The sequence below is a fragment of the Capricornis sumatraensis genome, chromosome 17, assembly GCF_032405125.1.
Source record: "Capricornis sumatraensis isolate serow.1 chromosome 17, serow.2, whole genome shotgun sequence".
Taxonomy (NCBI): domain Eukaryota; kingdom Metazoa; phylum Chordata; class Mammalia; order Artiodactyla; family Bovidae; genus Capricornis; species Capricornis sumatraensis.
Window position 1 is genome coordinate 51,250,470 of NC_091085.1, and position 26,583 is coordinate 51,277,052.

The 26,583-nt window shown below is 48.7% G+C and overlaps 1 protein-coding gene across 1 annotated transcript; it reads left to right on the forward strand.

Moving 5' to 3' along the window:
* On the forward strand, positions 1 to 24,712 carry CHFR (checkpoint with forkhead and ring finger domains). Its single transcript, XM_068989788.1, has 17 exons — positions 1 to 39; positions 194 to 337; positions 4,739 to 4,838; positions 8,037 to 8,146; positions 9,037 to 9,096; positions 9,242 to 9,460; positions 9,829 to 9,996; positions 12,037 to 12,193; positions 13,078 to 13,395; positions 15,190 to 15,332; positions 16,354 to 16,470; positions 16,988 to 17,071; positions 17,846 to 17,916; positions 19,212 to 19,299; positions 21,771 to 21,878; positions 22,315 to 22,387; positions 23,700 to 24,712. The coding sequence occupies exons 2-17, from the start codon at positions 205 to 207 to the stop codon at positions 23,740 to 23,742; spliced, it is 1,992 nt and encodes a 663-aa protein (XP_068845889.1). The 5' UTR covers positions 1 to 39; positions 194 to 204; the 3' UTR covers positions 23,743 to 24,712.
* Positions 24,713 to 26,583: the final 1,871 nt, after the last annotated feature.

Here is a 26,583-nt window from a genome sequence, read left to right on the forward strand (position 1 = left end):
GGCTGCGCGGCCGGTTCCGGGTTCGGCGCGGGGCGGGGGGTAAGCTGGCGACGGGCGCGGGCGTCCGGCGGGACGCTGGGGAGGCTCGCGGTGCGGGCCGCAGCGGGGGGGCGCGGGCGCCGAGGAGGAGCGGCAGGCCGCAGCCTCTGCCCTTGCGGTCAGGGTCTCACCCGACGTTTCCGGGTCTCGTCAGATGTGAATCCGATGGAGCGGCCGGGGGAAGGCGAGCAGCCGCCCCAGGAGCAGCCGTGGGGGAGGCTTCTTCGCCTGGGCGCCGAGGAGGGCGAGCCGCACGTCCTCCTGAGGAAACGGGAGTGGACCATCGGGCGAAGAAGAGGTGCGGGGCGGAGAGCGGGCATGGGAAACGTGGGACGGGCGGGGGACAAGCCTGGGGATGGGTCAGGGCACGGGGGCGGGGGACCAGGGACCCGGGATGGGGGTGGGGGACGGGGACCGAAGGATAGAAGCCGGGGCCTGAGGGCGGAAACCTGGTGATATGAGCAGGGCGAGACCGGGCCCACCAGGCTATGGGAGGCCCCTGGGCGGGGCGCATTCTGCCGTCCAGTTTTTCCAGTGGAATGGGCTTTCGTGTAACAGCTGCCATGTATTCACTTAATGGTCTGCCCAGTCACTTCTGAGTGCTTCATTCAGGTTATTTAATCCTCACCACAACTTTATGAAATAGATATAAAAATTTATCCCCGGGAATGCAATCTTCTCAAGTTTATTACTACCCAAAGCATCTTCTCTAACCTTAATAGAAATGAAATTAGAAAGCAAAGCAGAAGGAACACTGGAAAATCCACAGATATGTGGAAATTAAATAACATTCTTAAAGAAGCAATGGGTCTAAGAAGAAATCAAAAGGGAAATTAGAAAATACCTTGACATAAGTAAAAATATATCATATGTGAAGATCGCTCAGTCATGTCCAACTCTTTGCGACCCCATGGACTATATGCATGCATGCTAAGTTGCCTCAGTCGTGTCCGACTCTGTGCGACCCTATGGACAGCAGCCCACAGGATTCTCCAGGCAAGAATACTGGAGTGGGTTGCCATTTCCTTCTCCTCATGGATTATATAGTCCATGGAATTCTCCAGGCCAGAATACTGGAGTGGGTAGCCTTTCCCTTCTCCAGGGGATCTTCCCAACCCAGGGATTGAACCCAGATCTCCCACATTGCAGGAGGATTCTTTACCAGCTGAGCTATCAGGGAAGCCCCAGACTATAATGTATCAAAACTTAGGGGATGCAGATAAGCAGTGCTTAGAGGGAAATTTATAGCTGTAAACAACTACATTAAAAAAGATCTCAAGTCCCAGCTCTTAGAGTAGAGTTGCTTAAATATTTGTTAATTTAATGAAAGGGGAAGCTAAGGACTTGAAGAAAGTCACACAAGTAGTGAGAGGAAGAGCCCTCACCCTCCGTGCTTACTGCCTCTGCTGCTGCTGCTGTCACTTCAGTCGTGTCCGACTCTGTGCGACCCCATAGACGGCAGCCCACCAGGCTCCCCGGTCCCTGGGATTCTCCAGGCAAGAACGCTGGAGTGGGTTGCCATTTCCTTCTCCAATGCATGAAAGTGAAAAGTGAAAGTGAAGTTGCTCAGTCCTCTACTGCCTCTAGACCTCTGATAATTTAACCTCCCTTGTAGCTTTCATACTGAGAGTGCAGTGCACTGATGAGGCCAACAAAAATATTTTGGTTTTATGCAAATTAATAAATTGTGACTCTGGGAATTCCTTGGTGGTGCAGTGTCTGAGACTCCGCACTCCCAATGCATGGGAACTGGAGTTTCATCCCTGGGCAGGGAACTAGATTCCACATACCGCAATTAAGTTCACAAGATGCAACTTAGACCTAATACAACCAAATAAATAAATAATTTTTAAATGAAAATAATACATTGTTTTTCTGACTTTATACTTTAAACAAGAGAGAATGAGAAAAATTACTATTTAAAAGCAAGTATTTTTTGGCTTCATTTTACCCAGTACGATGTACCTGTACCTGTTTTTCTGTTGGGGTCTTTTGGGAGACAGTCTTAAACCCCAGCATCAAGTTATTAATTTTTTTACAACTTTAAAAATATTTATGGATTATTAGAAACTTTTCAAGATGCATTAATTGGTGTAAATGGGTGTTTGATGAAGAGCAGAAGCCCTAGAGACCGCCACCTCCAGGCCCACCATGACACCAGCAGAAGCAGCAGCACCACCACCACAGTACAGCTTACTTTGGGTTAAAAATTTACATTTCAATGCCTTTGTACCTACTTCATAGGGTCACTGTGAAGATTAAAGAAGCCTGGCTAAGAGTTAGCACTTAACGTTAGCCATTGTTATTATAACACAGCACTATAGTATCACTTTACACGTTAATACAAGGAAGCTCCAATACTTTGGCCACCTGATGGCGAACAATCGACTCATTGGAAAAGACCTTGATGATGGGAAAGATTGAAGGCAAAAGGAGAAGAGGGCAACAGAGGATGAGATGGTTGGATTGCTATCTAACTGATATCCAACTGATATCACTGATTCAATGGACATGAACTTGGGCAAACTCCAGGAGATAGTGAGGAACAAGGCAGCCTGGTGTGCTGCAGTCCATGGAGTTGCAAAAAGTTGGACACAGTGACTGAACAACAAAGCAAGGAACATAAATATGTAGTTAAGCTGATTCAATGAAAGTCCTTTCTGTGAATGTATTAACCTTTCCAGCAAAATGTAGAGTTTAAAAGTCTGCCCGGCCTCCATAACAAAATACAGGAAGCTTGAACAACAGAAATTTATTTCTTATACTTCTGGAGTCTAGGAAGTGCAAAATCAAGGTGTCAGTTGATTTGTTTCCTGATGAGAACTCTTCTTCCTGGATCACAGAGAGCTGCCTTATCTTTCTGTCCTCGCATACTGGTTCAAGAGACCTGTGGCATCTCCCTCTTAGAAGTAGTTCAACCCTCTCAGATTAAGGCCCCACCCTGATGATCTTATTTAACTTTATCATCCAGAGTCACTCTCTCTAAATACAGTCACTTTAGGGGATAGGGTTTCAGTGTATAATTTTGGGGGGCACACAGGTTATAAACTTGATTGTTTTAAAACTGTTACACACCTGCTGTGTACAAGGCATTGTTTTGAGAAAAAGGGAGAGCTGAGTTGATGTGTAGTTGGGGGGAGTGGGAGTCCTCGCTTTCCCAAAGAGCTCCCCATTCTTGGGGAGTGGCAGAAATGCATACCAGCCATGGAGAGGTTAATGAACTGAAAGACAAGCACACAATATTCCAATTCTCGATTGGAATGCTGATGTTCTGGCATGGAGAAGCCTATTAAAACCCCACTCCGGTGCCACAGTGACCAGCCTGGCCCTGGGGCTGTGAGACCATCCTGGTGGTTTTGTTCAGTGTAATGGGACAGTCTTGAGCACAGGTGAAATTCACCTCAGATAAATGTAACAAAATACTTCCCATAATTTGGAGTGTTTGGGCAAATAAGGTTTAAGGATTATGGAAGCATAGTTCACACTTAGTAAAATTTGCCCCTTTTAGGTGTTCAATGAGTTTTGAGAAATAGAGGCACCACTACCATCAAGATACAGAACATTTCTGTCACCTCAGAAAGTTCCTGGTGGTCTTTTGGAGTCTGTCCCTGCCCTTTCAACCTCAAATCCTGACACTCATGTATCTGATTTCTGCCCCTGTAGTTCTGCCTTTTCCAGAACACCGTCTAAAGCCATCTAAGGGAAATCACACATTATTGCAGCACTGTCTTTGGGTCCAGCTTCTTTCTCTTGGCTGGTGCTTTTGAGGTTCATCCTTGGCAGTTATGTGTATCAAGTGTGTTCCTTTTTATTGCTGGGTGGTGTTCTGCAGTGTGTCTATTAATTCATCACCAGTTGATGGGTACTTGTACTGTACTGCTTCCCACGTTTGGTTATTAAAAATAAAGCTACTGTAGGGAATTCCCTAGCTGTCCAGTGGTTAGGACTGTGTGCTTTAACTGCCGAAGGTGCAGACTCAATTCCTGGTTGAGGAACTAAGATCCAACAAGTCACAGGGCATGGACCCCAAAACAATAAAATAAAGCTACTATAAACCTTAGTAGCTATGGTGCAAACCTATCATAGGCAGATTAGTGACTTGGTGTTAAAACACTCCTGAAAGCATTTATTCTTTTGATTTTAGGAGAGAACAAAGTATTTGAAGATTTCCCCCTTAGACTTAATGAGAATACAGTAATTGTATTCAGCTGCAGATACATTCCTGTTTTGTTTTAAATTTTCTTAAATGTGTACGTGTGCTTGTGATAACTCACTCAGTCATATTTTTGTGAGTCTGTCATTGCTTCAATTTTGTGACCATTTATGAAACCTAAGATTACACAGAAGAAATTAAGGACTACAATACTGAAGATATTTAATAAGTCCCTTAGGTTTTTCTCAAAGTTCTATAATACTTATCAGGTTGTCTGCATACATGTGCATATTGTAAAAACGTCACCATGAAGCTGTTGATGTATAGCTAGAGGTGTTGATGGGGTATATCTTCTGGGTAATGAGGAAGGAGAAAGGTTCAAGACATAGTCCCTTTTCCTTTTGGATTAACACTTAAATGCTTTTTGGGTCTTGACTTAATGGGGCTTGACTTCTAGTCATATGCTATCATTAAAAGAAGCATAGTGTTGTGCCCAGTACCCACAGTTGTATTCCCCTTCTCTGCACACCCTCCTCTCTGTTTTAGGTTGTGACCTTTCATTCCCTGGCAATAAATTGGTCTCTGGAGATCACTGTAAAATTACAGTGGATGAAAAATCTGGTCAGGTATCACTGGAAGATACCAGGTAAGCTCTTTCTGAACTTCTTTCCTGTTTCCTCTTGTAGCTTCAGGAAGCCGACTTTAGCCAGTGACTGCAGAGAAGAGACAAAGGCCCACTTTCTATAGCTCAGAAGTCTGCTAGGGTCTCTGGGTATTGGGAGATATATTTTCTGGCTTCTAGGATGGGCTACTTAGTGACACTGGTGCCTGTGACAATTCTTGAACGTTTTCAGATTAAAGCAAAAATGTCTCAGAAGTAAGACTTAAAAGGCAGTGATATATTTTGGGTTTTTACAAATATATGCAAGTTCAGTTCAGTCACTCAGCCGTGTCTGACTCTTTGTGACCCCATGAATTGCAGCACGCCAGGCCTCCCTGTCCATCACCAACTCCCGGAGTTCACTCAGACTCACGTCCTTCAAGTCAGTGATGCCATCCAGCCATCTCATCCTCTGTCGTCCCCTTCTCCTCCTGCCTCCAATCCCTCCCAGCATCAGAGTCTTTTCCAATGAGTCAACTCTTTGCATGAGGTGGCCAAAGTACTGGAGTTTCAGCTTCAGCATCATTCCCTCCAAAGAAATCCCAGGGCTGATCTCCTTCAGAATGGACTGGTTGGATCCCCTTGCAGTCCAAGGGATTCTCAAGAGTCTTATGCAAGTTAGGCTTCCCCAAATCCAGAAGTTTCCCTTTCTTTTTTAGTATTACACCACATAAGTAGTGTGTGAAAATGAAAAGCTTTTCAAATTGCACTTACCCACTAAAAATATATACATATTTATTTTGTGTTAATAGGATTATACTATTATACTGTTATTGTAATAACCAAAGGCTCAGTGGCTGAAAACAACAGCAATCTGGGATATTATAGGCCTGGGGTCCTAAAGTCCAACTCAGGTCTCATTGGCGTCAGCTCTTTCTGGAGGCTCTAGAGGAGAAGTAGCTGTCTTCTGTGCCAGCTTCCAGAAGCCACTGCCTCCCTTGGCCTAGGTGGCTTGAGGGGCAGGGGTGATCCATGCAGAAGGAACAGCAGCTGCAGAGGTCCAGAAGCACCAGCAGGAAGACCCCAATGTCCACACTGGAGAGACCGTACTTTAGTTTGAGAACAGTAAAGAGTCACTAAGGGGTTTAAGCACCGCTTGGAGAAAGAAATGGCAACCCGCTCCAGTATTCTTGCGTGGAAAATCCCATGGACGGAGGAGCCTGTAGGCTACAGTCCATGGAGTCGCAGAGTTGGACACGACTGAGTGACTTCACTTTCACTTTTTAAGCAGAAAAGTGAAATCAGACTTTTGGGCTAGAAAGAGCTTGAGGATGGATCTTGAGCCTGGCAGCAGAGCCGTGGCCGTGTGAGACAGCTTCACTGGTCTCTGTAAGTGGGCTTTCACTGGGAAGGCAGCCCAGCCTTCTGGGGACCTGCTGCCAGCTGCTGAGGACTCGAAACAGAGATGGTGTGACAACACCGCCTGCACTATTTACTGTATGGCCCTGTACAGAAATCTAGAGTAGTGGAAGCCTGCTCAGAGGCCAGGCTAGAGCCTCTTCCTCACTGGGGGTCATAAGAGTGCAGCCATGGAGTTAGGGCCGAGGTAGACCAAGTGCCCAAAATTGGCTAAGGGGGAGGAGGTTGCTCAGGTGCGCTCCTTCCCTTGGTTGCAGTCTAGTCTTGGTCCACTCAGGAGGACCTCCTCAGGGAGGCGCCTCCTGTCCCGTCTGACTCAGGCTTCTCTCTCTCCCAGTAGTATCCGCTGCCCTCCCATCCAGCAGTGTGGTCCCTGGTTTTCTTTTTTAATATTTATTCGCTTATTTTAGGCTCTGCTGGGTCTTCGTTACTGTATCAGGGTTCCTCTAGTTGTGGCGAGCGTGGGCTACTCTTCCTTACTGTGCATGGGCTTCTCATTGCAGTGGCTTCTTTTGTTGTGGAGCTTCTCCACTTCTGTAGTTTCAGTATGCAGACTCTAGAGACCAGGCTCAGCAGCTGTGGTGCACAGGCTTAGTTGCCCCATGGCATGCAGAATCTTCCCAGACCAGGGATACAACCTGTGTCCCCTGCATTCGCAGGCAGACTCTCAACCACTAGACCACCAAGGAAGGGTGGTCCAAAGGGTCCCAAAGTCCAGCTCAGGTCTCATTGGCGTCAGCTCTTTCTGGAGGCTCTAGAGGAGAAGCAGCTGTCTTCTGTGCCAGCTTCCAGAAGCCACTGCCTCCCTTGGCCAAGGTGGCTGGAGGGGCAGGGGTGTTCCATGCAGAAGGAACAGCAGCTGCAGAGGTCCAGAAGCGCCAGCAGGAAGACCCCAATGTCCATGCTGGAGAGACCAGACTTTAGCCTGAGAACAGTAAGGAGTCACTAAGGGGTTTAAGCACCTGATTAACTGGTCCCTGATTAACTGGAGTGGCATCCCAAGCATAGAAATCACACTGTCTTCCTGTCATCGGTAGTTGTGTGTTGATTTGCTTCTGCCCAGAGCCTGTCTCAGGGCTTCCCAGGTGGCACTAGTGGTAAAGAACCTGCCTGCCAATGCAAGAGACATAAGAGATGTGAGTTTGATCCCTGGGTCATGAAGATCCCCTGGAGGAAGGCATGGCAACTCCAGTATTCTAGCCTGGGAAATCCCATGGACAGAGGAGCCTGCCAGGCTTCAGTCCACGGGGTTGTACAGAGTCGGACACGACTAAAGCGACTTAGCACACAGAGCTTGTCTCATGGGGGCCGTCGGTGCTCATGTGAGGAATGAACTGAGGGCCTAAGGCTGCTGGAGGGAGGGGTAGGTCTGTGGACAGAGTCTGGTGCAGAAGAGAAGCTGGAAGTCAGAGGACATGCTGGTGGATTCTAGGGCTTCACCAGGAGGAGAACATGAGTTTGGAACAGTGAAGGCATTCAAACACTGTGAGTGACAGCACAACAGGCAAGGATTTCCTTAAGAGAATTGTAAGGCGGCACAAATGTTTATATCATTCCTATGAGTATTTATCATTTTCAAGGTGATAGGGGCTTCCCTGGTAGTCCAGTGATTAAGACTCCACACTTCCAGTGCCGGGGGTGTCAGTTCAGTCCCTGGTTGGGGAATGAGATCCCATGTGCTGTGTGCCGCCACCAAAAACTTTCTTAAATTAAAAAAAAAAAAAAATTGGTAATATTGAACTGCTTTCCTACAATTGTAGAAAAGGAAACTTTTAACTCCAAGTTATTTTAAGTAGGATAAATTCCATTTTGTTGCCCCTACAGCGCCAATGGAACTGTCATTAACAAGCTGAAGGTTGTTAAGAGGCAAACTTGCCCTTTACAGACTGGGGATATCATCTACTTGGTGTACAGGAAGAATGAGCCAGAACACAGTAAGAGGGGGGTTTCCTGGGCTGGACCCACAGGTGAGGTGTGGCAACGGGCCCTGCAACAGCTGGAAAGCATTTGGGAAGAGGCTTATTAAAGCCAGTATTTCCTGAAGGAAAGTTAGCTTACCTGCATCCCTTTTGTGTTTATGTAGATTCTTGGTGTAGGTAGTGTCTGTTGAAGAATGGGAGTGTTGGCCTCGCAGTCTGAGCCCCAGGCATTCTTCAGAAATGCCATCGTGGTCACGAGCCAGGGGTCTCAAAATGGTAGCCAAGGAGAAGTGAGTGAATGGGGAGGGGTGAGCTGACAGAAAAAGACTCCTAAATTGAGAATAAGACTTAGAATGGGGGCTGGAGGCCACAGATGGCTCTGCTCTGGGACACTTGATAGTAGATAGCAGAGGTCAGACAGGATTCCACTGGAGCTTGTCCCAATCTGAGCATCCACATTTGTGGAAGAAGAATGATGCAGGACAGAATTAGGGGAGTCCTTCAAATGGTGACCCCAAAATAGGAAGAAGGGGGCAGGTGTTCCCTAGGTTGTTCTCAGCATAGTCAAAGCCACCCCTGGCCACACAGAAGGATCTCGTGTCCGCTTCTGGTGGTTTGAAAAAAGCAAGGCATGGACTCATCCCTCTTTGTTGCTCTGCTTCCCTTAGTCAGCCTCTTCATGCCAGATGAGTTTCCTGAGGCTTATTTATTTTGGCTTTGGTTCAGGTGTTTTGGATCACTTGCTTTAAATTCCCTTAAACCGGCAGCTGTGGTTATTAGCTGATAAGCCAAAATAGTCGACAAGAACAAAGTGGCTGTGAGGTAATGGGAGGGAACAGAAGAGAAATGTGAGTTCTCACCTGGCACGTGACTGACAGTGCTCTGATTTGGTTCATTTCTTTCAGACGTGGCATACCTCTACGAATCTCTAAATGAAAAGCAAGGTGTAACACAAGACTCCTTTGGTAAGTGAGATTTTCCAAGAGGAGTGGTGTGTGTAAAGTGGGTCTGTGTGTTGACTGTCTCCGTCAACAGGAGTAGCTTGCCTGAGGCGGTGGTGCCCATCTGTGCCCTGACTGTATTTTCCTCCTGCTCCTTCTGTGTTCACAGAAGCTAATAAAGAAAATGTGTTCCACGTGACCAAAGATACCTCAGGTGCAGGGCGAGGTGACGATCCTCAGGATCCCCAGGTCCTGCTGTCGTCGCCTGCCACTCAGGTGTGCTTTGAGGAACCACAGCCATCGACGTCCACATCAGACCTCTTCCCCACGGCCTCTACCTCTTCCATGGAGCCCACCTCTGCAGGCCGAGGGCCTCCCTCCAGCTCCAGTGAGGATGGGGGTCTTGGGGCGGTAGCTACAGTGCTTTCTATTCACTGTTCCTGCCCTGTTGTTACGGAGACAGACAAGCACTGAGGAGTTCAGTGGTGGCGTTAGGCATCAGGCTGTCAGTAGTAAGGTTTTTGTAGCAGTCGCTGTCTTGTTCCATCCTCAAGAGAAAGCCTGGGAATAGGGGACTATAGCAGTGTGGTATTTTTTACAGGTTATGTAAAAATCATGTAGAATGAACCCTTCCAGTTTTCTGGGTTTTTTAACGGCATCTTGTGTTACCTGTGCCTAGTTTGAATTAGTGACACTTCGATCTGCTGTCTCTTCTTCTGAGGCTGGTGAATCAGACTTTGTTTGTCCCTCTCACAGGCTCCAGAGGTGCAGACGTCTCTCCAAAGGGGTGTGGTCCATCTGTGACAAGTGATGAAATCTCCAGCTTCCCTGTGACTCTCCCAAACAGAGAGGGGGCTTCCTTTTCTCTGTCGGAACCCCAGGATCAGGAGGATTTGGAGCCTGTTAAGAAGAAAGTAAAAGCAGGTCAGAATCTTGAGGTTTCATGTAACCTCAGGGCCCCAGCAGGACCATCCGATATGCACCTGTTGGGGCCCCACCGTCTGCCAAAGCCTGAGGATGCTGTCTTAGGCTGACAGCAGATGGCAGCCTGGGCCCTTTCTTTCCTGTTTGTACCAATGGGATTGAACTGTGTTTACTGCCAGGATATGCTATCAGTCTGCAAACTGCATTCTTTTTTTCTGGCTGTGCTGGGTCTTCATTGCTGCACAGGCTATTCTCTGGTTACAGCAAGCAGGGCTACTCTCTAGTGACCTGTGTGCGCTTCTCACTGTGGTCGCTTCTTGTTGCAAAGCTCAGGCTCTGAGGCTTGCGGGCTTCAATCGTTGTGGCTCTGAGGCTCCACAGCACAGGCTCAGTAGCTGTGGTGCACGGGCTTAGTTGTTCTGTGGTATGGGAGGTCTTCCCAGATCAGGGATCAAACCCATGTCTCCTGCATTAGCAGGTGGGTTTTTTACCACTGAGCTCCCAGGGAAGCCCCTGGAAACCATATTCTCGAGTTGCGACTCTGTCCTGATACAATAGCCAATTTTTAAGAGTATGTTATCTTTAAGTGATAGTTTGAAACTTCACATTAAAGACAATTTAGAGAAAAACCTATGCTTTAGAAGCCAAAGTTAAAAAGATTGTAAGAAATGTTTGGGAATGTAGTTCGTAAGACAGTAGCTGTAAAGCAAACCTGAGGGCTGCCCGTGGATTGGAGCAGTGTGATGCGAAGGAAGATGGGCCTTAGAAAGAAACTGTATTGCCTAGTGTATTGAGTGGAAAATGAGTTGATTGACCTGGAAAGGGGTGGAATGAATTGGCAACAGATACATAAACAAGTATAAGAATGAAGCCATTTTTAATTATCAGAAATGAAAAATTATATAAGGAAGAAAATTCTAATATGCTATTTGACTGAACAGACTATTTAAGCATAGTAATATACCTACAATATATTGACCCAATAATTGTGTTAGAATAATATTGGGAAGGCTACTCAAAGGGCAAAATCCTTCTCTGTTTTAATGGATATCAGGAGATGATAGCTAAAATCTTCAGCATAAATGTAGCATGACAATCCAGAAACACAGAGGCTGGGACCAGAAGAAACAGCTAAAAGACATTGTGAGGCAGGAAGAAATTCCTTTCCTCAGAGGAGGCGGGGATGGTGAAGGTGAGCAGAGGCTGGGACAGAGGGCTGGTGCTTTTGTTTTCTTTTAAATATTTGACTTTTTCAATCATGTTTCTCTAATAAAAATAAAAATTAATCTGTGACATAGAAAAATTAAGCATGCCAGCCAAAAAAAAAACGATTTTAAGCTCCTGGTAACATTTTTTAAATTTAATTATTTTTTAATTGGAGTATAATTGCTTTACAACATTATATTAGTTTCTGCTGTGCAGCAATAAGAATCAGCTATGCATATATCCCATCCTTCTTGAGCCTCCTTCTCACCCACCGCCTACCCCATCCCACCCATCTGGGTCACCACAGAAGCACCCAGCTGAGCTTCCTGTGCTGCACAGCAGCTTCCCACTAGCTCTTTATTTTATATATGATAGTATGTGAAGTATGTCAATGCTGCTCTCCCAGTTTGCCCTACCTCTCCTTCCCCCACTGTGTCCACAAGTCTCTCTAGGTCTCTGTCTCTGTTCCTGCCCTGCAAATAGGTTCATCAGTGCTCCTGGTAACATCTGATGGTCTGTGTTTTCCAGCACTTTCCTGTATGCATATGAGTCACATTTTTTTTATTCAAACGAAAATGACTTCATACATAAATGTTATTCGACAACTGGCCTTTTCTCGTACCTATGTATCCTGAGTGTCTTTTTATACTATTAACTGTTCTAAAACAATGCTTAAATATACCAGATTATGAAACTTATTTTGAACCTTCTTAAAAATGCCCTTTGAATACACAGAGGAAGAGGTCTTCTGTCCACAGTTTAAGACATCTATAAATCCAAGAGACGTGTTGCCTCCATGGTCATGACGGTCAGAATGTGTCCCTTCCCTTGCAGATGGGGAGCCAGACCTTAACCTGCCCATACTGGTCGCAGACCCGGGCAGAGACCGTCCCGCTGCCTTTGACGTCAGAGCCGAGGCCATGAAGCCAGACAAGATGGAGGAGACGCTCACGTGCATCATCTGCCAGGACCTGCTGCACGACTGTGTGAGGTGTGCCCAAGTGGGGTCCTGTGGGAGGCCAAGGGTGGGGTGGGCCTTTGGGTCAGGTTGGAGGCTGCACCCACTGAGGGTGCCATAGCCATTTTCCTTGTATGGCTGATGAGCCGGGAACCAGGCTGTTGACTGAAGCTACAAAGGAGCCCGAGAGACTGAGATGCAGTGGCTCTGACCTCGGGTTGGCCTCAGGCGGAGCAGGAGAGCTGCACCGAGGGCTCGGTGTCTCCTGGCAAAGGAAGCCTGGTAGTTAGCATGGAGTGAGCCTCCTAGAACGAAGATCTCTCATTGCTTCTCTGTGGGAACCTGGAATTAATCTGTCTGAAGTTCAGCTGAAATGCGTGTCCTTTCCACCCACACCCCATGTCACTGCTCTTCCTCCCTGGCCCTCCCTAGGGTACCATGTGACCTCTAGTTTCTTTTTTTTTTTTTCCTTCTTCTAGTTGACAGGCACAGAGTTAAAGCAGTTGAGATGGGTGCCATGTTTTTGCACAGGGACTGTTTCTCTGGCCGGTTTTGGAAGGCAGGTGGCTTCCCCTGGCATTAGCTGAGGATGCAGACCCCACCAGCAGCAGACCTCACGCATGGTATGGGTGGAATGCCCAGGAATGACAGGCTTAAGGCCCTGCTGAGGCAAAAGAGCATAGGGTCTGGGGATGGGCAGTTGGCTCATTTTTCTGTTTTGTACCTGAACCTCAGTCTGAGCAGGGCCAGACTTTTCCTCCAAGGAAAGAGGCAGTGTGACCCTGGGTCCTTGATCCTCATGCCCCAGGCCAGCCGTGCCCCTGGGGCCCTGGCATCCGAGGGGCTACTGCACTTGCTGGGGAGATGCTCTGCCCAAGAGTGCCCCCAGTTCTCTGAAGCCCATCCCGTGCCCTCAGCCTGCAGCCCTGTATGCACACCTTCTGCGCTGCCTGCTACTCGGGCTGGATGGAGCGGTCTGCCCTGTGCCCCACCTGCCGCTGTCCAGTCGAGCGCATCTGTAAAAACCACATCCTCAACAACCTGGTGGAGGCGTACCTGCTGCAGCACCCGGACAAGAGGCGCAGCGAGGAGGATCTGCGCAGCATGGCTGCCAGGAACAAGATCACACAGGACATGCTGCAGCCCAAGGTCAGGAGGGCCTTCTCCGACGAGGAGGGCAGCTCCGAGGACCTGCTGGAACTGTCGGACGTGGACAGTGAGTCCTCGGACGTTAGGTGAGCCCCTTGGGCCTGGAGCGGGGTGGGTGGCCCAAGTGTGACCACCCCTTAGGACCAGCTGGCCCAGGCCACTGCTGAGGTGCAACCCGGCAGCTGTGTTGCCTGCCTTGTGCCAAGCACGCCACTCATTCAGGTGACCGTAATGAGGCTTGCTCACTGCCCTGCCTCCTGTGATAGCCTTTTTTCTCTTTTGTTATGCAGTGGAACATTTATTCTATTTTTTTGTTGTTTATCTGTATTGTTTTCCAGTTTATTAAGATATAACTGACATACAGTCTTATAGAAGTTCAGGGTGTGTAGCATAATGCTTGGGCTTAATTATTGTGAGAGACTGGCCACAGGAAATGATACTTTTTTATTTGCTGAGTCCTCATCAAGTGCCTTGATTCACCAGCTAATACAAACACCACATAAGCACACTCACTCTCCACAGCTTACCTAGTGAACATACATCCTAGAGTATCGCTTGAGGTACTTATCATCTGTCAGGGTATTATTACAGAAAAGCCACAGCCACCTGGTAGACAGGATGCAGTCCTAGGAGACCTTATTTTATTGGCTGATGTCTCCTGACTTAGAAGTCCAGGGTGTGAATTTTTGTGTTGAGGCCATAATATTTAAAAAGACAAACCCCTACCCCTAGTTTGTCTCTTTTCACAAAATTTAGCACATAATGTTCAAGCAAAAAGAAAATCAAAAATCACTTTTGTGTGAAGTTTTTATTATATATTCATCCATTCATACACAAATGTAGTCATACATGCTTAATTTTTTTTTATTAGGACATTTTTTGTAATATTTTGAAACCTGGGACAAAACCACAGTGCACATTCTATGTTTACAGTTTAGTCCACATGTTATTTCTTGGAGACAAGCATGTGGAAGTAGGATGTTCATGTCAGGAGTCTCCATGAGAGGATACCTTGCTGTACTTCTGACGTCTGGTCGAACGCAAGATTGGTGCTTGACAAATGTCCGCCATTGAGTACAGGTGGCAGCACTCCCCTGGGTGTGTGGAGGAACCCCAGTGATCCCTGAGACACTCGGGGTCTTGGGACAGGCAGGTAACTTATTCCCATTTACATGTTTTTCTTACAAACATGGCTGAGTGTCTTTTCAGCATTGCTGCCTTTTCTAGTCATGTCTTGCCTGTCCTTCCCATGGGTGCCAGGCTCAGGCAGGCATCCTCTGACTGAGACCAGAGGAGAGTCTACATGTGCCTTTCCTGCAGATTACGTTTTACCATCTGCAGGTTTGAAGGCTCAGCTGAGGAGCATACAGCTGAAAGGTGCTGTGGACAGCGGCATCCAGCCCTGTGCATTTTCAGATTTTAATGAGGGGAAGGGTGTGCACTGGGTGGCGTTAGACCTGCAAGAGCGCATCCTGCCCAGTGTGGGGACAGGAAGGCTCCACTCCAGGGGATGGCTCAGGGGGTCGAGGGGCAGGCAGGAGATGTCTCCAGACCCCGGGAGTGTCTGAGGGAGAGAGCTCTGGAGAAGTATGGGAAAAGGGGGCTGGGAGGTGGCAGGGAGTAGAGCCTGCCGACTGCTAGTGTGCGGGGTGAGTGTAGGGGGTTGGGGGGTGCTGGAGGGCAGCTATCCTTCCCCTTCGCACACACCAGGTCCAGCAGCTGACGCAGAGCTGAGACATGGAGGCGGGACGAGGTCCATGAACTGGGGTCTGGGTCTTGGCTTGTCATTCGGGCTGGGGCTGTTGTCGCTACCCTCAGCCTCACACACCAACCAGAGCAGGTGTCATCTCATCCCCCCGAGCTCTGTGCTTTCCTTGCAGCCAGCCATCCATCGTGTGCAGACAGTGCCCTGAGTACCGCAGGCAGGCGGGGCAGCCCCTTCCCTACCCAGGGCCCGGCAGCGAGCCAGGGGCACCACAGGCCCCCGGGGATGCACCGTCCACGTCTGCCAGCGTCACAGCAGGTGAGATGGCCACTCCCTCCTTGCTGTCCTGACCGCTCCGGGTGTGGGTGGCTCTTCTGCTGGCTCTTCTCTGCTCAGATAGCTCGTTGCTTTTCTTTGAGCTAAGAAACGAGATAATCAGCTTTATTTGTGGATCTCTGCTCTTGAACACACAGTCCTGATTCTGACACTTACCCTTCCCCACCCCTCCCCGCTACTACCTTGGGGCAGTCAGCATGCCCTGGGATGCTTGCCAAAGCTGAAGTGACCATCACACATGGGCCGCTCCGGTGAGGGACTGGCCTCTTTGCAGCAACAGGACGTGATGTTACCAGAGCCGCCCTGAACTGTTCGCTGCCCATTTCAGCGGGCGAGTTCCTAGGTGCCATTAAGAAAGGGAAAACGAGCATGTGGACTGTGGTTTGTGGCCCTACATTGTAGGGCCTGGCCTCGTTGCCATTGTCAGCCTGAGCCTGTCTAGAGGCCACTGACCTCAGGAATGTGACCCAGAGCCACATTCTTCACCATCTGCTATATGTGCTGTGCCACGGCTCTTGGGTGTCCTTGTAGGCCCCTACGGGTGGGGATGGCCAGGGTGGTGCATGGAAGGCCCTGTTGTGACCATGGTGAGTGCACAGAGCCTCATGTGGTGCGTGAGTGACCAGGGGCCCGGCCACATTGACACAGCTCCTGGGGCAGAGTTAGCCAGCAGAGACTAGAGAAATCACTTTACTGTTTTGTGATCTGTCCTTCCTTTACAGGAAATACTAGAAAACCTTCAAGTGGCCTTTGAAATCTTGCTCCAGCTACTGAACCAAAAGATAGCTTCGGTCACTTTTCCATCTATTAAACCTTTTAGTTTGAGTGGTAGACTGCTACTTGGCTGGTAGCAAAATTGGCCTGCAATCTGTCCAGGTTTTCTTGTAGGTCTGTGTCCTCGTGCGTATCTTGTAGCTGCCCCTCCAGGTGTGGGCTGAGCCGCTTGTGCTGCTGCTCCAGTGCTGGCAGCACCAGCCTGAGCAGGCTGTCTTCTGTCCCACAGCCCAGGACTACGTGTGCGCCCTGCAAGGAAGCCACGCCATATGCACCTGCTGCTTCCAGCCCATGCCCGACCGGAGAGCAGAGCGCGAGCGGGACCCCCGCATCGCCCCCCAGCAGTGTGAGTGAGGGTGTGGGTGTGTGTGTACACCATCCGCCCGGGGCCCCTCCCCATCTCAGAGCCACTCCTATGTGTCCTTCCAGCCTGCTTTTCAAAGTGTCATGGACTTCTGTGTGTGGTTTGAGCTAAAGATACAGTTCTGTGTTTTCCACCTGTGTCACCAGGTATCCCTGCAGGACTGTGTTGATAATCTCTCTTTGGTCACCAGTTGATATCCACCCCTGTCATACACACAGGGGGCTCTCTTTCTAGATCCTGTATCTGAACATCACCCCAGTAGTTCCCCAGTGTCGCATTTTATTCTATTCTGTTGGCTGCATAGTTTGTTGGATCTCAGTTCCCCGAGCAAGGATTGAACCCAGTCCAAGGTGTCATTTTAAAATCTAACAGCTGAACTGTACGGCACATTAACAGTTTCTAGATGGTGGTGAAAATCGAGCTTGTCATTTATTTAATGGTTACATGAACTTTCTCCTTGCCATGCGGCGTGACTGGTGCATGTCCTCTGTGTCCACAGGTGCCATCTGCCTGCAGCCCTTCTGCCACCTATACTGGGGCTGTGCCCGGACCGGCTGCCTTGGCTGCCTGGCCCCGTTCTGCGGTAATGCTGGCCCCACCACCGATCGCCACCACCTTTCCTTGTTCTCTTGGTGTACTTAAGGCCAGTGGTGGGCTGGCTGTGTGCCTGAGCAGGGAAAGGCCACATTGGTCGCCATGAATTAGCTACCTTTTCCTGGAGGTCTGCATGGGTTTGCAAGTGTCAGTGAGTGTTGGCTCCAAGACAGCAATAACAACAACAGGGGAACTCTGAGTCGTGCACAAGGACCACCCCCACTAAAAACACATGTCTGGACTTCACAACCCCAGACCAGGGGCTGTGCAGACTGGACCATTTCTAGGGGGAGTGGAATGGAATGCCTTTTACTTTTTCTCTGTTTGCAATTATTCATCACAGAACTTTTCTTTTTAAATTAAACTTTATATTTCATCATGGGATATAGCTGATTAACAAACAGTATGATAGTTTCAGGTGAACAGCAAAGGAACTCAGCTGTACATATACATGCATCCTTTCTCCCCCAAACTCCTCTCTCATCCAGGCTGCCGTATAACATTGAGCAGAGTTCCCTGTGCTATACTGTAGGTCCTTGTTGGTTATCCATTCTAAATACAGCAGTGTGTACATGTCCATCCCAAACTCCTTAACTGTCACCTCCCCCATCCTTCCCCCACCATGCCCATGACCATAATGTCACATAACTTTTCATTCTTTATAGAATCCCTAATGAACAAAGTTTGGTTATCCTGTCAGGTGAACAGTGCTTTCATAAAGTGCATATGAAATGGGTAATGCTGCTTCCCTCCATCCCAACAGAGCTCAACCTAGGTGACCGGTGTCTGGATGGGGTGCTGAGCAACAACAACTACGAGTCGGACGTCCTGAAGGTACCGGCCAGGTGGAGGCCAGTGGGAGGCCTCCCGGGACTGTCCAGTGTTGTGACTCTGCATGTCTGTCTGTGCATGTCTGCATGTTGTGACTCTGCATGTCTATTTATCCCTGTATCCCCCCAGATAGGTATTTCTCCCTGCCCTTCACACTGAGAAGCCACAGGAATTGTGTTACACAGTTCCAGCTCCTGCTCAGCCTGCCCAGGGCAGGCAGGGGGAGCGGCTGGCCCTTGGGTGGAACCAGGACTGCCCACTGGCCCTCTTCATGCATTTCAGGAGGCAGCTGGCTCTTAGAACTTCAGAGTTTAACATGCACATGTGTCGCTTGCCAGGGGTCTTCCCTTCACCCCAGTTATGTGTGGTATGACACCCCCAGGGCAAGGCCCTTCTCATCTGAACAGCACCTCCTCTACCCCACTGCTCTCTGACTAGGTATTCACAGGCACACTCTTGTAGGTTTACACAGCCAGAACCAAGCAGCTCCATGTATCTTGAGGGCAGGCCTACGCAGATGTAGACCCTGGCTTCCTTGTCACGTGGTCGTGGACACACTATGGCCGCTCAGGCTACAATTAGGTCTCACTGCTCCTATGCTATAGGAATGTCTTTGCAGAATTTCAGAAAGAGAGTGCCGACTCTTACACTTGAGGTTCTAAAGCTAGCCTGCCCTTTGAGACTGAGAAGAAGCTCCTTGGTCGAAAAGTTTGTGCTGCGCTGTGTGGGTGTGATACCATGTCTGTCCCAGGCCTCCTGTTCAACAGTCCATCCAGGCCTCCCAGCTGAACTCCTGGAAGCAGGTCCCCTAACTTTATGCAATGCTCACCCTCTGCAGGTCCCCATCACACTTGCGTGTTTTGGCTCTACCCACCTTCCAGGGCCTTTTATGAAATGTCAGCCCTCTTTGCCATTTGTTATATGTTCTTTTTTTGTTGTTTTTTTTTATATTTATGTATTTGTTGGCCAGGCTTTTCTCTGGTTGCAGAGACCAAGGGTTACTCTCTAGTTGCACTGCATGGGTTTCCTGTTGCTGTGGCTTCTCTTGTTGCAGAGCACGGGCTGTAGAGCGTGGGGGCTTCAGTAGTTACAGCACATGGGCTCTGTAGTTATGGCCCTATGGGCTCAGCTGCCACGCAGCATGCAGGACCTTCCCAGACCAGGGATCAAACCAGTGTCCCCCCACATTGCAAGGCGAACTCTCAATCAGTGGACCACCAGAGAAGCCCCCTCTTTGCCATTTTAGTGTTTCCTTCTCCAAGCTCATGTTTCTTTTCTTGCCCATTCCCCTGTTACAGAATTACCTGGCCACCAGGGGTTTGACATGGAAAAACATGTTGACTGAGAGCCTCGGGGCTCTGCAGAGGGGAGTATTCCTGCTGTCTGGTAAGCCTTGTTGTGCCTACTTGCCCCCCACTGATGGTGGTGTTTTCCAGGGGCACCTCTGTCTCTGGTCAAGTGGTCCCTCCTGCCTGTCCACACATTGGCAGCATTGATGTTGGCTTTCCCATGTTTGCTCCTGCAACCTCTGCCCACCCTGGCAGAGACAGACAGAAAGGTCCTTATACTTTGAGATTTCTTTTTCTTGTTGGGTTTGAGTCGACATGACATGTTCCAGAATCTTTTCTCATACAGGGGAGGGAAGGAGCACAGCTGGTGAGGTGCTGGCCCCACCACTGGTCAGCATTGACATTCTAGGGCTGGTTGTCAGGGTCTTTGCTGGCCTGTCCCTCAGTGCATCAAGTGACTCAGCGAAGGCTTACCCTCTCTCCCAGGGACACCTAATGCTTTGTGAAGTGTGAACTTTTGTCACTAATGGAGGGTGCAGAAAAATCAGTGAGTGATTTTTTTTCCCTAACATAAATTATTATCAAAGACTTTAAAGGTACTAAGTTATTTTGTCTCACAGACACATTATAGTGAGTATCTTGAGTTTTCTCTGTTGGGACAGCTCTATGTGGTTGGATCTTAACTTCTTTTGCTTTTTAATGGCTATTTTTATAAGAATGATGTGGTTCACAAAGAAAATGTTAAGTGGTACAAGAAAGTCTAAAGGATAAAGTGAAAATCATTGGAAATTCCACCACCTAAAATATACCCAGTCATAATACTTTGATAGCCACCTTCTAAATCGATGTACCCATGTGTGTGCATCATTTTCATAAATGAGATCCTGCCAGATATGCTTTTAATAACCTATTTACTCAACAGTATATCTCGGACTTTTCCTACGTCAACAAAGATCTATGCCTTGATTTGTTTTAGTTATTACTTAGCATTCTGATACCATCGTTCATTTAGCCAGTTTGTTATTAAAGAGTATTTAAGTTCTTTCCAGCTTTTCACTGTTTGAACCACCATTGAAGCTGTCAAGCATGCAATCCTGTAGATTTCACAATCAGTCCCCATCCCTGTGCCACCCCTCCCCCCGAAAAAACACAGTTGTCCCCTAGGATAATAAACAGGACTACTGTCACTGGCTTGCATGGTTGAGGCATGTCCTGGGGCCTGAGTGCCAGCATCCCCTAAGCCTGTCGAATGTTTGCCCTCTCAGTTCAGTTCAGTCGCTCAATCGTGTCCGACTCTTTGCAACCCCAGGAATCGCAGCACGCTAGGCCTCCCTGTCCATCACCAACGCCCAGAGTTCACCCAAACTCATGTCCATCGAGTTGGTGATGCATCCAGCCATCTCATCCTCTGTCGTCCCCTTCTCCTCCTGCCCCCAATCCCTCCCAGCATCAGAGTCTTTTCCAGTGAGTCAACTCTTCGCATGAGGTGGCCAAAGTATTAGAGTTTCAGCTTTAGTATCAGTCCTTCCAGTGAACACCCAGGACTGATCTCCTTTAGGATGGACTGGTTGGATCTCCTTGCAGTCCAAGGGGACTCTCAAGAGTCTTCTCCAACACCACAGTTCAAAAGCATCAATTCTTGGGTACTCAGCTTTCTTCATAGTCCAACTCTCACATTCACACATGATCTCTGAAAAAACCATAGCCTTGACTAGATGGACCTTTGTTGGCAAAGCATGTCTCTGCTTTTGAATATGCTATCTAGGCTGGTCATAACTTTGCTTCCAAGGAGTAAGAGTCTTTTAATTTCATGGCTGCAGTCACCATCTGCAGTGATTTTGGAGGCCAAACACTGTTTCCACTGTTTCCCCATCTATCTCCCATGAAGTGATGGGACTAGATGCCATGATCTCTAGGTCTTGTAAATATGAAAGAGGCAAATGGTAGGATATTTTATCTGCCATGTTTGATGATAAATGAAATTGAAAATCTTTTTCTTATGTGGGACATATATATGCTTGTCTGTGTCCTTGGTTCATTTTTGGACTTGGGAGATTGTTTGTGTGATATCTTTGTTAATTAAGGGTACAGTACATTGTCATTTGTGTTAAAAATGACTTTTTTAATAAAAAAAGTCATCATCACTTAGAAATTCTTAACGTCCTCTACTAATTCATTAGTATTTCTCCTTTGTTATATGTGTTCCCATTGTGATGTGTAAACTAGAGGCAGTTGCATTTACAAATCCCTTCCTCTGTGCCATTTGGTTTTCATGTCATAGTTAGAAATAGCTCAAGAGAAGAATATTATTCCTCTTAGTACTTTTTAAAATTGTTCTAAATATTTAAATTTTTAATCTAGATGGAATGATTTTGCTATAAGGAAATAAGTTGGCATCTAGGTTGGTTTTGCTCTTGTTTTCCAAATGTCCAGCCCTCTGTCTCACCCTGTCTATGGATCAGTGCATTAGTTCCCCAGCAGCGTGCAAGCCACGTCTGTTCTGCTGTGCTGGAAACATGATGCTACCCACTGGCGGGCTGCGCCTGTAAGAGGCTGTGTTCCTTCCAGATTACAGAATCACCGGGAACACCGTGCTGTGCTACTGCTGTGGCCTGCGGAGCTTCCGCGAGCTTACCTACCAGTATCGGCAGAACATTCCTGCTTCTGAGCTACCAGGTGAGGAACCACCTGGCCCCTTCCTGGCCCACAGTTCAGTTCTGCTTGCGTGGGCTCCCACACTCTTTTGCAATAGTTCAATACCCTGTGTGGGCCTTTACTCTGAGTTCAGAGCAGGGCCAGGGACACAGCCTGGTGGGTGGGGGCACAAAGGCCACGCTTGTCTCAAGTGCCCCTTGCCTGGTGCCTGCACAGGCTCTGGATCGGGTGAGGTAGGTTCCTTAAACAAGATGGCAACTGGAGTCACCTCATTTCTAAACTGGATTTTCAAATAAAGATTTTTTTTTCCTTTCCTGGAGAACAAGGAAGCGAGCTATGAAGTGGGACAAAGCATTGTGTGTCTCAGCTGCAGTGTCTCTTTGGGTCTCAGCTTAAATTCACTAGGCCAAGTCTGTAGACATGTGCATGACATGTGTTTGTTTTTTTCTCTTCCCAGCGGCTGTCACATCCCGTCCTGATTGCTATTGGGGCCGCAACTGCCGCACTCAGGTGAAGGCCCACCACGCAATGTGAGTGTGCAGGCAGGGCGGGGGCTGGGCAGGGCTGGAGAAGTGAGTGCAGAGAGGCAAACAAACCCACGGTTTCCTAACAGGAACTGCTTTTCTTTAAATCTTTTGGCCATGTTGATTTTGAAGGTTTTAGGAGAAGGAAATGGCAACCCACTCCAGTGCTCTTACCTGGAGAATCCCAGGGATAGGGGCGCCTGGTGGGCTGCCATCTATGGGGTCGCACAGTCGAACACAACTGAAGCGACTTAGCAGCAGCAGCAGCAGCAGCAGGGATGTTCATGAAGTAGTCAGTTCTCTACTTAAAAATATACTAATTCATTCATAATTATCATGCTTTTACAAGGTCATGTAGTATATAAAAAAGTCATCATCACTTAGAAATTCTGCTCTTCTGTTATGTCATTTCATGAAATGTTTGCCCATACACATTCATCTCCTTCTCCACCTCCATGTCCCCAGCCCACATGTTCGGGGCTGAGCACTTTGCGAATCCGTGGTTGTGGTCCCTGAGACCCATTTCCCAAGTCACAGCCACATGCACATCGCCCTGCACCTGGATCTACCTATGGTGATGCGATGGCTAGAGCTCTCCCTGGGAGTTTCCCACGGGGTCTTTAGAGGCTGTTCCTGTTGACATTCATGTCACCGTGCGCGGTCGCCCATAGGAGTAGATCGGCCTCTGCTTTGAAGCCATGAGGAAAGTGATCGCATAAGTCAGTTTCATGGATTGATGCTGTTTGCGGTGACTGTGATCCCAAACAGCCATTTGAGGTTCAAATTAAAGAAATTGGTTAAAAGAGTCATCATGAGGACTCAAGTAAAGGCAGCCGCCCAAGGGAGTGATTCTGTAAAATAAAAATCTTGGTTTGTATTTGAGCATAAACTGTGTGGAAGAGATCATTTTATTCCAAGAGATTTCACTAGTAACAGGCTAACCTGTCTCTATTAAAATGTGGGGAAGAGGGGCAGCAAAGGCACCCTCGTCTTCTCAGAGAGGAGGTCACCCACGGTACCTTGGGGATGCTAACGAGGCACAGGTCTGAGTTTCTGGAAATTACCCAAATGTTCCACTTATATTTTACATTTAGAAAGGAGGGGTCACAAAGGAGTCAGACATGACTTAGAGACTAAACAACAACAAAGAGGGTTGCATTTGGGGTTAGTGTGTTTGCTGTATGAGAAACATGCCCTTGCAAACCCCCAAGCACAGGATCACTGTCTCCTGTAGTTCCTTTGGGTGCAAGTACAGAATTCCTTTACTGAATGCATCTGTGATGCCCTCTCGTATGATTTGACTGTTTTCTCCCCACAGGAAATTCAATCACATCTGTGAACAGACGAGGTTCAAGAACTGAGCGTCCAGGGAGGCACCGTGATGACTCAGGAGTGTTGGCAGTCAGTGACACGCATCTCAGAAAATACCGAAAACAGACATTTTAAGGGCATTTCACAGTCCCCCCCCCCCCCGCCCCAGGGGGGCTGGGGTCTCGGCATAGGGCACTCTGGTGTGACCTTTCTTTTGTGGAGCAAGACCCTCTCGGCGAGAACCCCCACCTGTGGCACCCAGAGCCCTGGGGCCGGAACAAGAGCCATCAGCCGTCCCCTGTGTATCTGTCCCACAACCACAGTCAAAGCAGAAGTCTCTCTTCAAGAAGAGTGTCCTGGGAGAGGAAGGGGAGTTTGTCAGAAACACTGTGCTGTGAGGAAAGGGAGCACAATTTTCCAGCCACAGGACACACAGCGGCTCACGTGTGTGTTTTCATAGCTTCGGTGCTCATCTCCTAATGAGATTTAAATATCACAAACTGTAGCACAAATGATATAATTTATATTTACAAATTGACTAAAATTGGAGACACTGATATTTGAAAGAATAAGCATATGTTCCTGTTTATGAAAAAAAATCATTAGACATCCAGGACTCCCCAGCGCCAAGGGCATGTTTGGGTCACTAACACGGGCTCCTTGGCACAACTGCAGCCCACCAAGCCGTCCGCCTTCTTCACTCCTCCCAGCCTTGGGGCTGGGGTGGCCTGGGGCCAGGCTGCAGGTTGTCCCTGGTGACACCCCAGCCCACCTGGAACAGCCCCTTCCTGCCAATAGGTTCTGCGAGTCCTTAGCCTTTCCTCCTGCGTTAGGTTTGCCGTGTCATCTGGAATAATACTTGAAATTTTGTTGTTTAAAAAAAAAAATGTTTTTTTTAATCATTTGTTAAAGCCACCCGTGTGTTTGCAAAATTGTACTTTTTTGCTTCTTCTCAGGAATACGATTTTCAACTTTGTCTTGCTCTTGATACAGACTCTGAGAAGCAGTGCTCTGGGGAAGAAGGCCTCCTTCCCGCATTCTAATAAACACGCTGTGTCTGTTTCTCTCCCTGGCACCTTCGTCTGTGTTGATTGTGATACGCTTCCTTTGGTAGGACCGCCTGCAGAGGTCACTGGTTACCTGCTTAACTAACAGAGTGTGCCCCCAGTGGGGGGCAGGTGGCCGCTGCACTCATTAGCCTCACCAGCCCTGCACGTGTAGGTGACCTGGGGCCAGGGCCAGGTCTGAACAATTGGGAAAAGGCATAGCTTCCCTGGGATCCACCAGTCCAAGCCTTAGCCTACTGGTCCCTGGTTAAAGCCACAGCTTTGTGTCTAAGCTCTCGCTCAGCTCATGCAGGCACGAGGCTGCCGTCCAAGGTCCTAACTTGGCACATCACCCCCTTCACTTTGGACTCCAACCACTTCTCCCAAAGTAAGAACAGAGATGCAGGACCCTTAGCAGATGTGGCAGCTTTTTTGGCTGAGGCCTAAACATGCAGCCTTCCCTGGACTACACTGGATCCGTAGGTGAAGGGAAGGGCCCACACCACCTCAGACAGCTGGTCCATGGTGCAGGCCAACTCCAGTGGAACTCAGATTCCCTGTTTCTGATGAGCACACAGGGTCAGAACAGACCTTGTCAGCCCTAACCTGAAGAGGAGCCGCAGGACCCAGGCTTGCTGACCAGCTCTTTTATAGGGTGGGCACCATCCAGTGTTTTTTATGACTTTCTGTACTTCCTGTTCCTTGATACCCTCCCTGACCACCACCACCCCACCCCTGGCATCCAGCCCACAGTGGGTTGGAGCCTGCTGTGTGCTCCTATCCTGGTGGTTTGGCTGGCACTGAGTGACTCCTGTGTCCTTGGGCCCAGCTCATGTCCTCTCAGCCTCGCTACCCAAGTCCCTCTTGGGCTCCTGGTGCCCATGTCAGAAGGGCTGGCCCTGCCCACACCACCCATCTGCTGGGCCTCCTAGGGCTGCACACTAGCCCTTTCTGGCCTGGGTCCTGGCCCCCAGATGACCAAATGGATTCCTCTTTGGGCCAGTGACCAAGAACCCAGCAGGTCATCAATACTGCATAGCTAACAGGATTGGGGTCTTCCCTGGCAGTTCAGTGGTGAAGAATTCACCTGCCAGTGCATGAGACATGGGTTCGATGTCTGGCTTAGGAAGATCCCCTGGAGAGGGAACTAGCAGCTGTCTCCAGTATTCTTGCCTGGTGAATGCTATGTAGAGAGAACCCTGATGGGCTACAGTCCATGGGGTCACAAAGAACTGGACATGACTTTTCAGCTAAACAACAACAGTATTGGGATCACGGGCCCAGGTCTGAGAGTCCCAGTGTGACATTGGTGGATCTTGCTCCAGGGGAAATACCCCACGGAGAGTGGAGTAGCCAGACCTCTACCAGTGGAGGCCCTGCAGCAAAACCAGCTCTCACGCAGCAGCAGAGAAAAGACCCAACGAAGCTCAGGTTCTGAATCAGGATTGCTGCTGCAGAGAGCACCAGATAAATGACCTGTGCTCTGGAGGAAGGAAGAGAAAGGAGGGATGGATTGGGTTTAGAAAGCCTAGGGTGGCTGGATGCGGGATCCTTCTCCTCCTGTGTATGGTGGCAGCTTCCCAGACCTCAGGTTCCCTCCTAGCAAATACAGGTGAACTGGTGATTTCTCCATCACTTCAATTAGAAGGCTATCCCTGACCCTAAAGCTGATGACCTGGCAGACCTGAGCTTTCCACCACCTTCCGGCTACTAGCACCGGGTAAGCAGGTGGCGCTGGGGAAGGCAGGCTCCACAGTCACCGTCGAGAAAGCAGACTGGCCGCTGTGGGCCAGACAGCCCACCAGAGCTGAGCCCATCCTCATTTCAGGCCTGCTCTCCCAGGCC

Excerpts from the sequence above, each read along its gene's own strand:
- CHFR (XM_068989788.1), top strand. The coding sequence starts at position 205 with ATGGAGCGGCCGGGGGAAGGCGAGCAGCCGCCCCAGGAGCAGCCGTGG. Across the intron at positions 9,461-9,828 it reads AGGGCCTCCCTCCAGCTCCA|GCTCCAGAGGTGCAGACGTC; the intron begins GTGAGGATGGGG and ends TCCCTCTCACAG. Across the intron at positions 19,300-21,770 it reads GGGAGTATTCCTGCTGTCTG|ATTACAGAATCACCGGGAAC; the intron begins GTAAGCCTTGTT and ends TGTTCCTTCCAG.